Source organism: Gopherus flavomarginatus, chromosome 15 (assembly GCF_025201925.1).
Source record: "Gopherus flavomarginatus isolate rGopFla2 chromosome 15, rGopFla2.mat.asm, whole genome shotgun sequence".
Classification (NCBI taxonomy): Eukaryota; Metazoa; Chordata; order Testudines; family Testudinidae; genus Gopherus; species Gopherus flavomarginatus.
In genome coordinates this window covers 13,904,107-13,916,252 of record NC_066631.1, presented here as the reverse complement: position 1 = coordinate 13,916,252, position 12,146 = coordinate 13,904,107, and the positions used below count along the sequence as shown (strand labels likewise).

The 12,146-nt window shown below is 51.1% G+C and overlaps 1 protein-coding gene across 1 annotated transcript; it reads right to left on the bottom strand.

Annotated features, from left to right (window-relative positions):
- Nucleotides 1–1,426: 1,426 nt before the first annotated feature.
- Nucleotides 1,427–10,164, bottom strand: LOC127035057 (derlin-2-like). The gene is made up of 7 exons (XM_050924552.1): nucleotides 9,973–10,164; nucleotides 7,976–8,041; nucleotides 7,229–7,302; nucleotides 6,491–6,584; nucleotides 3,349–3,544; nucleotides 2,700–2,790; nucleotides 1,427–2,087 (listed from the first exon to the last, which is right to left on the bottom strand). The coding sequence occupies exons 1-7, from the start codon at nucleotides 10,063–10,065 to the stop codon at nucleotides 1,979–1,981; spliced, it is 723 nt and encodes a 240-aa protein (XP_050780509.1). The 5' UTR covers nucleotides 10,066–10,164; the 3' UTR covers nucleotides 1,427–1,978.
- Nucleotides 10,165–12,146: the final 1,982 nt, after the last annotated feature.

The following is a 12,146-nucleotide window of genomic DNA, read 5'->3' as shown; positions in this document are numbered from 1 at the left end:
CTGGAGCTTGCACTCCTCCTCCAGGAAACCCAAGAGAAAATGTTGCAAGCAGCACAGATTCCATTGACAATCTGCCACTGGTGTCATGGCCCTTGTGCTAAAGGAAGCTGTAAAACCTATTCCAGCATAGTCCCACCCACGCTTCTAGCACAGTCAGAAATCTCCTTTTAGCATAAATATTATCATGCTTCGTCTTGCACCATGGCAGCCCCAGTTCATAGCTGTTTGAAAGCAACCAGGTTTCTGTGTCTGGAGAGAGGGAAGAATAAAAATTCAGCCGGCAGGGAGTTTGCAGAAGCCATGAACTTGCAAACTCAGCAGTTTTATCACTGCACTCTTAACCCTTACACTGACCAGCTGTCTGGCCCCGGGGCCAGTCTTTGCCTCTTACCTTTCACCAACAGGTTATTCCAGCGGGGGGGGGGGGGGGGGGGTCCCACAGCCAAAAGCTGCATTTATACACAGCTAAGCTTAGACTTTCAGTGACTCCATGAGTAAATCTCCTTGTGCCCCCTCCCATGGAGCGTGATTACAATGGATTTTTCAGGTGGTGGGTACTAAGCCTGTGCCTATTTTGCAGTAAGGAGGGGTCAGCCTTTCCTCTAGTAGCAGCATTTGAGATAAACAGCAGAGAATTAAGTGATGGGCTGGGGCCTGAGTTTCCTTTGCCTAAAGGCTTCTGCACCATTTTGCTTTGGCTAACTCGCTGCTCATTACTGTTTGATTTCAGTGGCTCTGCCTGGTTACAGGCCAGCCCCCCAAAGGTGGCTGCATGATACAAACTTTGTGCTTTGAAAGAAACACTTAAGCCTGGTCTAGAGAGAGAGACACTCTCTCTCTTCAGCCTTGTTAACTGATTCAACTCAGTGCAGAGCCTTAATAGGTGACGTGTTTAGCTTTCAGATGTACTTCCAGGCATTGGCACTGGTGTAACCCAGTGGGCTTTTAAAGCAATGCAACTTGGTGGCTGCAGATAAAACCTAAAACTTATCGTTTGGCTGTACAGGGACAAACCTTATCATTAAATTTAGTAATTTAACATGAGCCCCTGTACCCTGATTAGAGGAGACCGGAAGATGTTCAGCTCAGAGCAGCTGTTCGAGCCTTTAGGCAGGTCCTGAAACAAACCTGTGCCAATTGCGTTAAGAGGGCCTTGCTGCTGTCTTTAAATATCCTGTGTCTCCCTCAGCTTATCTGGCACCTGCACTGCTTGTTTCTTTTCTATGCAGCCCTCAAGCTCCCATCTGTCCTTGTGGGGGGGCTCTTCCCTCACTGGGCAAGTGCACTAGTCTGTCTTCCCTTTGTCTGAGCTGAATTTGAAATAACTTGCACCTAGAAACGAAGCCCTTGCAGAGTGTCAGGACCTAAGTAATAACCATTCTGCAGAACAGCCCTGGGTGCTTCTTGCCCTACCCAGCACAGCTACTCCTTTGAAAAATATAAACTTTAATGTAAAGAAGCTGGGAGAATGGAAGGGGCAAGAGCACAACCAAGGCAATGAGCCATTCTCCAGTCCTGGGGGCAGGGCATAAACATTACTACAACTGAGTAATAGCTAGAGCATCCAGCACTTCCATGGCACAAAGCACCACCTGGAGCCTCATGGGAAGGAAGGAGGCCCTATGGGCGTACCAAGGAGACAGGTGACGTGGCACACAGCATGGCTATAACAGAACTAGACTAGGAAGAACGTTTGAGGCCCAGGCTGCTGTGAGATTTAGTGTAGCCAGGGGCTAGCCTCCACCCCCTCCCTACCCCACTTCTGTACACACACATCTACATAACTCCATTCAGTTTGTAAATGACACTCCAGAGAACAACTCGGGAAACAGGTTATCCTCAGGGAACAGTGAGATGTTAATATAGACGAGTCTAGTGACCAGAGCCGTTCTTCAGACAGCATCTGTCCATGGCACAGGATCAGTCCAGCAGGCAAGAGAAGAGTTCGGTCACATGAGGGAGAGCAGGTTCTCCCCCGCTACTGAGGCGGCGGCTGCTGCTGGTTCTGGTCTTGGTCAGCAGCTGGCTGATCCTCGGGAAGGGGGTTATAGTTGGGATCCTCTTCAGGAGTGTCAAATACCAGCTTCCTGGCAGGGAACAGGCCCACCCCCAAAAGAAGTGAACAGTAAGAATAAGGTGGGAGAGGGATGAAAGCCACCCCATCCCTCCTAGGAACCCAACCCACTCTCAGGGACCACCCCCTGTACTGCACAGGGGGGTTCCATAGTGCCTAGTTCTCAGCAGAGTTAGGGAAACAGCAAATGCATTGCTGGCTGCCCTCCCCCACGCCTTAATCCAGTTACCTGTGCACTGTACGTAAGTTCTAAAGCCTGGAGCTGCCCTCGTGCCGCAATACCTTATTGCTCAAGTGTCCAATAAGGGCCACTTCCTTCCATAGGAAACCTGACTCCCAGCAACAAGGGGGCCTGAGTTAAAGCGCTGGAGCAGGAGCAGAGCATGTACCGATAGGGCAGCAGTTTGAGGCATGTGGTGCTTTCCACAACAGACAGGGTCCAACGTGGACAGCTGTCAGCGTTTGCACAGCCTGGTTATTAGCTTGCTCTGAGGCATGACTGGCGCGAGTGAGGCTGAGGGTGTTACCCAGCACTGAGACAGGTTAGCTATTTTGTTATGAAGAAAACTTTTGGAAGTGGTGATGATACACTGGACCCAGGAAAGACGATTCAAATTTCACTTACAGGAAGCCTGGAGTGAGCAGCAACTTCTTCCCTCCAGGCTGGTTGGGAAAAACATCTTCAAGGAAGTAATAAATGTGACCCACTGCAATTCCTGTAGAGAAGGGGAAGGCAGAAGTGTTACCTTCAGACATGCCTCTTCTGGGGGACACAGCTAGCTAGCTGCTTGCTGAAGTTCTGAGACAGGAGAAAAGCTACCTGTAAGCACCTGTCCCAGGAGACAGCTGCATTGCCTCTGCAAACCTGCATGAGTCACCACTGTCTGTGGTGGGGGTGGGGGTCACCTTTAGCAAGGGCCTGGCTTTTGAATGTACTCATGCTTTATGCTCCAAAGTAAAGTATGGCTGCAGAGAACTCCTGGGTATGAACTGGGAGGGCAAAAGGAATGGGGCATGAGCTCATTTTCTCCCCATCCCCATTACTGATGAGCCAGCTGGGGCAGCTCTACTGTGGATTCATAGGCAGCACCATCCCAAGCACTATTCAAAGTGCACTTAGTTCAACAGCAAGACTGAACTTGCGTGTATAACAATCAGACTCAGCCAGCTGTACTCCTCTGAGAAAGGGCATGCCCCCAACACCGGTGAACCCAGACCACTGGGGTCACAGCTGGGAGAGCCACCCTTCCTCAGGGTTCCCAGTGTCCTCTTACCCAACAAATCAATGATGATGGAATTGCCCAGCAACAGAGAGAATCCCATCAGAACCCAGGGCAGGAAGGGGGCCTGGAAGTTAAGAAGCCCAAAGAAGTTCATGCGGATGTAAGGGTTCCTGCGGCTCCACACGTACACCAGCATGATGGTGAAAGCCTGGCCCAGGAAGAAGAGGCTGGCAAAGAGGCCGAAGAGCTGAGAGCTACAGAGTCAAGGAGAACAGCATGTTCTGCTTAGGCTACAGACCAGGGCAGCAGGACAGAAGATGGGACAATCTCATAAGCCCCTGACAAATGCCTGAAGTTCTGACAGATTAGTTAGATACATAGGCAGCTGCCTAGGATTTCTGTGTACTGGAGTTAACATAAGTGATAGTACACACCAGTCCCTCTGCCCAGGCCCACCTCATCTTCGCCGAGTAGCAAAACATGCATTGGATCAGCGTCATTTACACCTCAGTTACTCTGTGCTACCTGGTGTGGGTTTGTGGTAAGCAGGGGTTGTGCACCCTCACTTCTGCAGCACCACCCCCCTTCACTTTCCCAGGACACTGGCCTCCCCTGCAGCAGAGGACAATATCCCCTACACTGGATATCATTTTTCTTTAACAAACCCAGAGAAGTGTTCCATAGCCTGGAAGAGACATGAAACTGCCTGGTGCAATAATTGAGGCTTCATCACTAGATGTTAAGCTTCCAAGGGTGTTACTATAGCCAAAAACCTCTGTGCAAGATGAGAAACTGGACAGGAGCAGTCCCTTTGGACCTAGGCCTCATAAGAATCTGTGAGCAGGGCCTGTCTGGATGCAGCTAACATGGACAGCAAAATGAGTGGACAAGTCACCAGCTATTGTCCTGCAGAAGTTCATCCCTCTCCTGTGCATGGGGACAGCCTCCCCATACTCACCCCTCCTTGCACCTCCATAACAGTGCCTGCAACAGAAATTAGTCAGCTCACCGTTCTGCTGAGGAAGAGCACTTCCCACTCTGGGGCAGGCACAGCACAAACAGCTGTTATTCCCTTGGAAAACCACCTGGCTCTTCAGGAGCAATGTCCAAACTGATGTTTATTGCTGCTACGGTAAGGGTCCAGCCTGCTCATCTCACAGGAGGACCCTATTTTGTTAATTCTCTCCTGTAAATCTACAGAGCATGAACTTAGTGCTAGTGGGAGCAGCTTGACTAACAGCAGGGAGCCCCAAGCCCTCTATGAAATCCTTAGAGGCAGCAGCAGGGCTGTTCGTTAGCCCCTCACCATTGCTCTGAAGGGAGTGGTTCTAATATCACCACGATTCAATACTTCAGCAAAAGAGCTCCAAGCACTTTCCAAGGCGGGTAAGTAGAATTATCCTGCTTTCCCCCCAAATGGGGAAGCTAGCAGAGAGAGGTCAGCTTGCCTACTGTCCCAGTGAGTCAGTGCTAGATCCCAAAATAGAAGCCATCTCCAACTTCCTGTACCATGCCCTACCCACAAGACCAAGCAGCCTTCCTAGGCTGTGAGTGGTAGGAGGTCAGTATCCAGGCCAAGGCCTTCCTTGCTCTTTGCTGAGGATGCCAGTTAGTGCAACACCGTGGTTTTCGTTACATGGACACTGGTCCAGTGGGATCTGGACTGAGAGGAAACTCATCTTCAGCAGGGCTCTGAACCACCACCAGAGGATTATAACTACTACCCTGGGCTAGGTCTGAATGGCTGCCTTAGAGAGAGAGTCTGTATTCCCTTACAACGGTTAGGAGCCAGCCAGGCCCTTCGTCAAGTTAAGTTTCATGTTTTGAGCACAAGAGGTGGACCTGATATTTATCGGCATCCAAGCTGATCACACTTGTCCTCGGCAAGAGAGTTCTGTCAAAGATAAACCATAATCTCTTCTCAATTAGAGCTCTCCCTGCTTCCCAATCATTTTCCCTGCTGTGCTCAGGGGCTCTGACAGTCTTGGCAGGTCAAGAGTATGGACACCACAGAGGCACTGGCATTTGCCTAGCTAAGCCCTTATAGACACTGCACCAGGATGTCAGAGTCTGCTCAGCATTTGCATATGAAAATACACAGCTTTAGGGAAAGTGCATCTTTTGATACTGCTCGTTTCCATCTGGACACACGTTTAACACCCTTCTCTGAGTGCACCTTGCAACAGATGGCAGCGGGCTTGTCTGCAGAGGGAGTTTGTAGTCCTTCCCAGACACGTTCCTCTTACTTTAAAATGGTTCCAAAGCATGAAACAATGTTCACACTAGGTACAAAAAAATCAGAAGTAGCCCTGGTCATGCCCATGTGCTATAACACCACAGTGCAAAGCCTTATGGTACACAGTCTGCTAAAGATTCAGGGCCAAGCTGCATGCGTGCAGCTCCTTTGCCAGTCCCACGCACTCCGGGAGCTTGGAGCTAAATGTTTTAATTGCTGCTATTTTCTCTAAATTAACCACATTCCAGTGTGAGCTGTTATTGTGGAGTAGCCACCCCTATTCCCGTTCCCTCCCCCGAGATGACAGCATGGATCAGTGTAGAGATATGGGAATAGGAACTTCATAGCTCAGTAGGGTTACTTAAGGTTTTCACTTAATCTGGAAAGAGAGATGTGGCTCCATTTCTGGCTAAGCCTACAGATCGGACAGCTTCCTGCATCCATGATTACACAACATCCCGCTCCTCTGCCCAGTTATATGCGACTCCTCCAGACACATCAGAGCACCTGTGGTCAGTGGAAGACACAAAAGTCAACTTTTTGTAGCTGGAGAATAAATCTTAGACGAGTCCTTTCAGGGCCTGGTGAGTATGAACAGAGTGTACAACAAAAGGAATTGGCCTGGGGAGTTGCCAGCCTACTATTTGAGAGCCTGCACGGACAGAGGCTGTTCTATGTGAGAAGAGCCATCCCAGGAGCAGAAACTGCACCTGTCAGCCAGGTGGCTCAGGGTTTGTCTGCCTTAGGAAACATGCACCTCTCATCCCACAGTCCAAGTTTGGCCACTCTAGGCAGCCACCTGTTCTACTTTATGGTAAAGCCAACCAGAACATAGAGAGGCATACAGAAGAGCTTAAGAAGGTCCTTGGTCCAAGGAGTCAGTGGACTAGCAGCCTAATCACAGAGTATCATAGGACAGCAGCCCAGAGGGCCTTGACCAACTCAAACAAAGGATACTGTCATGAGAAATCCCCCGAAGAGAAACATGAAGACAAAATCTGCAGTCCTTCCCCGAAAGGAGCCTTCCTCTAGCATTCGGCAATATCTGTACCTGAGAGCGGGAAACGAGAGGGTTTGCAGTATAGGAAACTTAACAGCTGGCCACCCTGCATCACTGGTTGAGCCACAGGGGTTTGCCGAAAAGCTCCCACAAGAGGTTTCATTAGAGGAAGCTGCCAGCCAGCTGCACAAGTCCCTGAGCCAGAGCAGGGAGATTCATCTTTTGTCTTGTGTTACCAGACTCAGGGAAATAGCAAGTCACCTCTGTCCAGCATGGCTGCAGAAACCACACTGCACTGGCAGTGGACAGCACAGTTACAGGAGCTGGTATAGCTCTGTAGTCTCTGGTGGTAGCTAACATTGCCTGTCTCACTGATAGCACACTGGGCATTCCTCCAGGGGGGCTGCTCCAACCAGACAGGTACTTTGGATGGCAGAGTGAATGAGTGATGGGCTAGCTGAATCTCTTCAGCAGTGAGCTTGGCCCTCTCCCATCTCAAGACACCAGCAGGCTCTGGAATGACCTTGTCTGGGAACTGATTGTTCAGTTCAGAGTGGCAGAAACTTGAGGAAGGGGGAACTCTACAGCCCAGCCCTGCTGATGAGACAAGCCAATTAGATCAGGAAGGTGGGCGAGTGGAGAGTCGTATTTAAAATGAAAAGGGAGCAGAAAGTGCTGCTGAGACCAAAGGATACAAAAATATCATGTTGAAAAAGAAACTGAATCCCAAGGGCCCAAAAAAGAGGAAGTTGGTGATCAGCCTCCAAATCTGCAAGAGAAGAGACAGGAGAAGAACAAGATGGACAGCCATATCTCTTCCCCAATTTGGAAGGCCCCCCGCATCTGTGTGCCTCCATACTGCCATTTACCCTGCTAGGTAATCACCCCCACTATTTCCCACCTCCTGTGGATTCCATCTACCCTCTCAGAACCAGACAGTCTTTCCTCCTTGGTGAGTGATATCTCCACACCTTCCCCAAGGGAAGGGGCAACTTACAATCCCATCACCCAAGGCAAGATTCCTTCCTAAGGAGAGCTTCCCCTATCCAGCCCCAAGAGACTAGATGGTCATAAATTTAACCCACCATTCTTCCTGAAAGTGGATTGGAGTGACAGTCTTAGTAGGATGTGAGTAAAACAGGAAAGGAACCCACTGTGGTGTGGGGAAAACACTGACTATAGCCACGCCTCCACAGCATCTGCTAGTGGGAAAAAGTCCCACAAGGCCCAGCAGCCACTTTCACCACCAGACATGGCACAAGGGAGTATCTGGAATAAAGAAGCTCCTCCAGGCCTAGTAGGGCTCCTTGTGATAAGGAAATAGGGAAGTTCGGCTGGCCTGCTGGCTCCACCTCCAGCTCATGGAATCTCTGGATTATCAGGCTAGGAAGAGAGTGAAGGACTCAATGGAAAATTAACCCCTTATAAGAAACGAATCTCACCTGGAACTTTCTGAAAATCAGATCTGGGTTGAAATACAGCTGGAAAGGGGTGATGAATTCTAATTGCTGCAAGAAACCAAGAGAGCGACCATTTAATGCTGGAGTGAGACAGGAGAACTTAGTGTTGTGTATACAGGACCGAGGGTATGCCAGACTTTGCACTGAGAAACCTGCCACTTAATTTTACACACGATGCCATGAGTGAGAGCATCAAGTGACACAGTGAGGGATGAGGAGGACAAAGGACACAGTGGGTAGATCACCCAGCTACTCAGGGTTGTTATGTAATGATGATGGTTGACAAACCAAGGTAGTTCTTTATTTTCGGGAGAGCAGAAGGGAAGGAAGTGGGCATAAACATCAGGCAAGGTTGGAAGTAGGAAGCTTGAGGGAAAGAGGAATGGGGCCAGGACAGACACAAAGCAACAGAGGAACAAGGGAAAGAACCAGCAGACAAATGCAGGTGGAATGGTCAGAATCTGTTTCAATGGGAGGATCTTAGTGCAAGCAATTTGGAGACAAAGGCAGAGTTTGCTGGAGACAGAAAGAACCAGGTCACTGGGGGAGTGGAAAAGCATGAAGTGTTTTCAGTGGGGAATGAGCCACTTGCTGCATAAATGGAGCAGTCATTCTCTTTTGTTCGCTGTGCATGCTGCTAGACTTGTACCTACTGCTTTCCGAGTCCCTTGTTATCACCCTCTGATGCTCTTTATTCAAGCAAGCAGCATTTGGTCTTCTGATTTTGGGTGAACACTATATGTCCCTGTATAGAATCGTAGGACTGGAAGGGAGCTTGTGAGGTCATCTAGTCCAGTTCTCTGCACTCATGGCAGGACTAAGTATCTAGGCCAGCCCTGACGGGTATTTGTCTAACCTGTAGTGTGTAAGGGGGCTAAAACATCAGCCTTCACAAACACATCCTACCTGCCACTCCACAGAGGACATTAAATGCAACCTCTGACAATATGGCACATTCCAACCCCTACCCAGCAAGGTAAGAGGTGGTCATTTGCAAGGCTGGTTCAGGGAAGACATGGTGAGCTGCACACCTCACAGCTGAAGCATCTACTTCTAGCAGAGCCTGGCCTCAGAGAGGATTACAGATATTGCACCCTGTCGGAGCGTCAAACGTCTTTCACTGCCAGCTGATGGTGGGAGAGGTGTGCGCGCGCGCTTTAAAGAAAATCAGAGCAAATTATGCAAGTGCTAAGAGCCTGAATGCAAGCCCACCACTCCCACTATTAGCAGAATTTAGCCTCAAACTAGGGAATAAGCTCTAAAAAAAAAAAAAGCTGAAAATCTTGTTGTTTTTTGAACTATCCCTGCCACGGAAAGGAAACAAGGAGCAGGCAAACCCACGAACCAAGTGTCCAGCAGGTCAGTAGCCCCGGCACAGTCTGTCCCCCTCCCTAGCACTGAGGAGAGGCGCACAATGTACAGGAAACAGCCCGAGGACCAGCCTCAGCCCAGATCCCCGCAGTGCTTCCCACTGCACCAGGTGAGCACGGCAGAGAAGACACAGGAACCGTCCCTAGAAAGGAGACTCCAAGGGCTCAGGCCGGCGGCAGGCTCGGACCCGGGCTAGTTAACGGGGCAGGCTGGGCAGACGCGAGGCGTGAGCAGCCACCGAGCTGTTAAAGCCTCGCGTTGGGCTTCGGCCTCCGAGCGCCTGGCAAGACCCCGACCTAGCGGCGCGAGCGTTCGCCCCCGGGCTTGTCCCAGGGCGCCCCCACAGCAAGCCCGTGTCCTGGGCGGTGGGAGCTGAAACGTGTCAGAGCCCGTGTCCACACTGCGGCGCGCACGTGGGTAGGGCAGGCGGGGGCGGGGGGCAGCTGGGCAGGGCCGCAGCGAGCTCCCGCAGATGCCGCCCAGCGGAGATCCCCCCCCGGGCCGCCTGGGACCCGCAGCACGTTCCGGTGCCCAAGGGGGGCGGAGAGCGGCCACAGCGCTCCCCAGCCCCGGGTCCCCGCAGCCCCGGCCCGGCCCGGCCCCCTTACCACGGCGGCGGTGGTGAGGACGCAGGCGGTGGTGTAGGCCCGCGTCACGGCCGGGATCCCCAGGTACTCCTGCGTGAAGCCCTGGTAGGCCATGGCGCCGCCCGGGGGAGCCGGGTCCGTGACAGCGGCGGCAGAAAACGGCGCTACGGCCCCTTTAACCCAGCCGTACGGCCGGAGTGACAGAGGCACGCTCAGCCCCACCCCCAGCCCCCGTCGCCAATCGCTGCGCCAGGGAGAAGTGACAGACAGCGCTAACCAGCCAACCGGCGCCTGCCACCCTCCTCCCCAACCCGGAAGAAACTCGCTCTGACTCTAGGGGACTAGAGCGGGTAGCGGCGACAAACCAATCACTGGGAAGCGCAGCTCTGTGGGGGTGGGACAGAGCAGCGAGTGAGACGGGCCGGAGCCAATGGGAGGGCACGAGTCAGTCCCTTCTTCTGGAAGGGGGAATGTTGTTGTTGTGGCGGGAGAAGAGAGGGACACGTGTCTGTAACAGGCAGCCAATCAGCGCACCAAAGGGCCACAGCGTCGGACCACCTAGACCAATAGGAGGAGCCCACGCTTGTAGGGGGTGGCCCAGGCCCCCTGGAGCAGTTGGGGGGACAGGACAGAGCCCCCTGGAGTTTCCTAGGGTGGGTCTGTCCTGGGACCGGCGCTGTCCAGCCCAGTCATACATGAGCTGGGACCAGGCGCAAACAGGGAGGGGCAACATTTGCAGATGATGCAAAATTACTCAGGCTCCTTAAGTCCAAAGCAGAGTGCGAAGAGCTACAACAGGGACCGCACAGAACTGGGTGTCTGAGCAACAAAACGGCAGAGGAAATTCACTGCTGATAAATGCAAAGTAACACGCATGGCAAAATACAATCCCACCCATACAGACAACATGACAGGGTCTAAATCAGCTGTTAGCCAGCAAGAACGAAAACTTGGCGTGACTGTGGCTAGTTCTCTGGATACACCTGCTCAATGTGCAGCAGCAGCAGTCAAAAAAAGGAATAGAATGTTAGGAACCGTTACAAATAGGATACATAATAAGACAAAATATATTGTTGCTATATAATACCATGGTATACCCACATATTGAATACTGCGTGCAGATGTGGTCACCCCGTCTCAAAAATATATATTGGAATTGGAAAAGGTACAGGGAAGGGCAACAGAAATGATGAGGGGTATGGAACAGCTTCCATATGAGGAAAAATTAAACAAAGACTGGCACTTTTAAGGTTGGAAAAGAGATGACTAAGGGGGGATATGCTAGAGGTCTATAAAATCATGAATGGTGTGAAAAATTGAATAAGGAAGAAGCACTGAGGTACAACCTCATCTGCTCTAACCCCTCAGACAGAGACCAACACCTACAAAATCTCCACCAAGCATTCTCAAAACTACAATACCCGCACGAGGAAATAAGGAAACAGATCAACAGAGCCAGACGTGTACCCAGAAGCCTCCTACTGCAAGACAAACCCAAGAAAGAAACCAACAGGACTCCACTGGCCATCACATACAGCCCCCAGCTAACACCCCTCCAACGCATCATCAAGGATCTACAACGCATCCTGGACAATGATCCCACACTTTCATAGGCCTTGGGTGGCAGGTCAGTCCTTGCCCACAGACAACCTGCCAACCTGAAACAGATTCTCACCAGTAACTGCACACCGCACCATAATAACTCTAGCTCAGGAACCAATCCATGCAACAAACCTCAATGCCAACTCTGCCCACATATCTACACCAGCGACACCATCACAGGACCTAACCAGATCAGCCACACCATCACTGGTTCATTCACCTGCACATCCACCAATGTAATATACGCCATCATATGCCAGCAATGCCCCTCTGCTATGTACATCGGCCAAAATGGACAGGCTCTACAGAAAAGGATAAATGGACACAAATGAGACATTAGGAATGGCAATATACAAAAACCTGTAGGAGAGCACTTCAACCTCCCTGGCCACACTATAGCAGACCTTAAGGTGGCCGTCCTGCAGCAAAAAAAACTTCAGGACCAGACTTCAAAAAGAAACTGCTGAGCTTCAGTTCATCTGCAAATTTGACACCATCAGCTCAGGATTGAACAAAGACTGTGAATGGCTTGCCAACTATAGAACCAGTTTCTCCTCTCTTGGTTTTCACACCTCAACTGCTAGAACAGGGCC

Excerpts from the sequence above, each read along its gene's own strand:
- LOC127035057 (XM_050924552.1), bottom strand. The coding sequence starts at position 10,065 with ATGGCCTACCAGGGCTTCACGCAGGAGTACCTGGGGATCCCGGCCGTG. Across the intron at positions 8,042-9,972 it reads TCCTCACCACCGCCGCCGTG|CAATTAGAATTCATCACCCC; the intron begins GTAAGGGGGCCG and ends GGTTTCTTGCAG. Across the intron at positions 2,791-3,348 it reads CATCATCATTGATTTGTTGG|GAATTGCAGTGGGTCACATT; the intron begins GTAAGAGGACAC and ends CCTTCTCTACAG.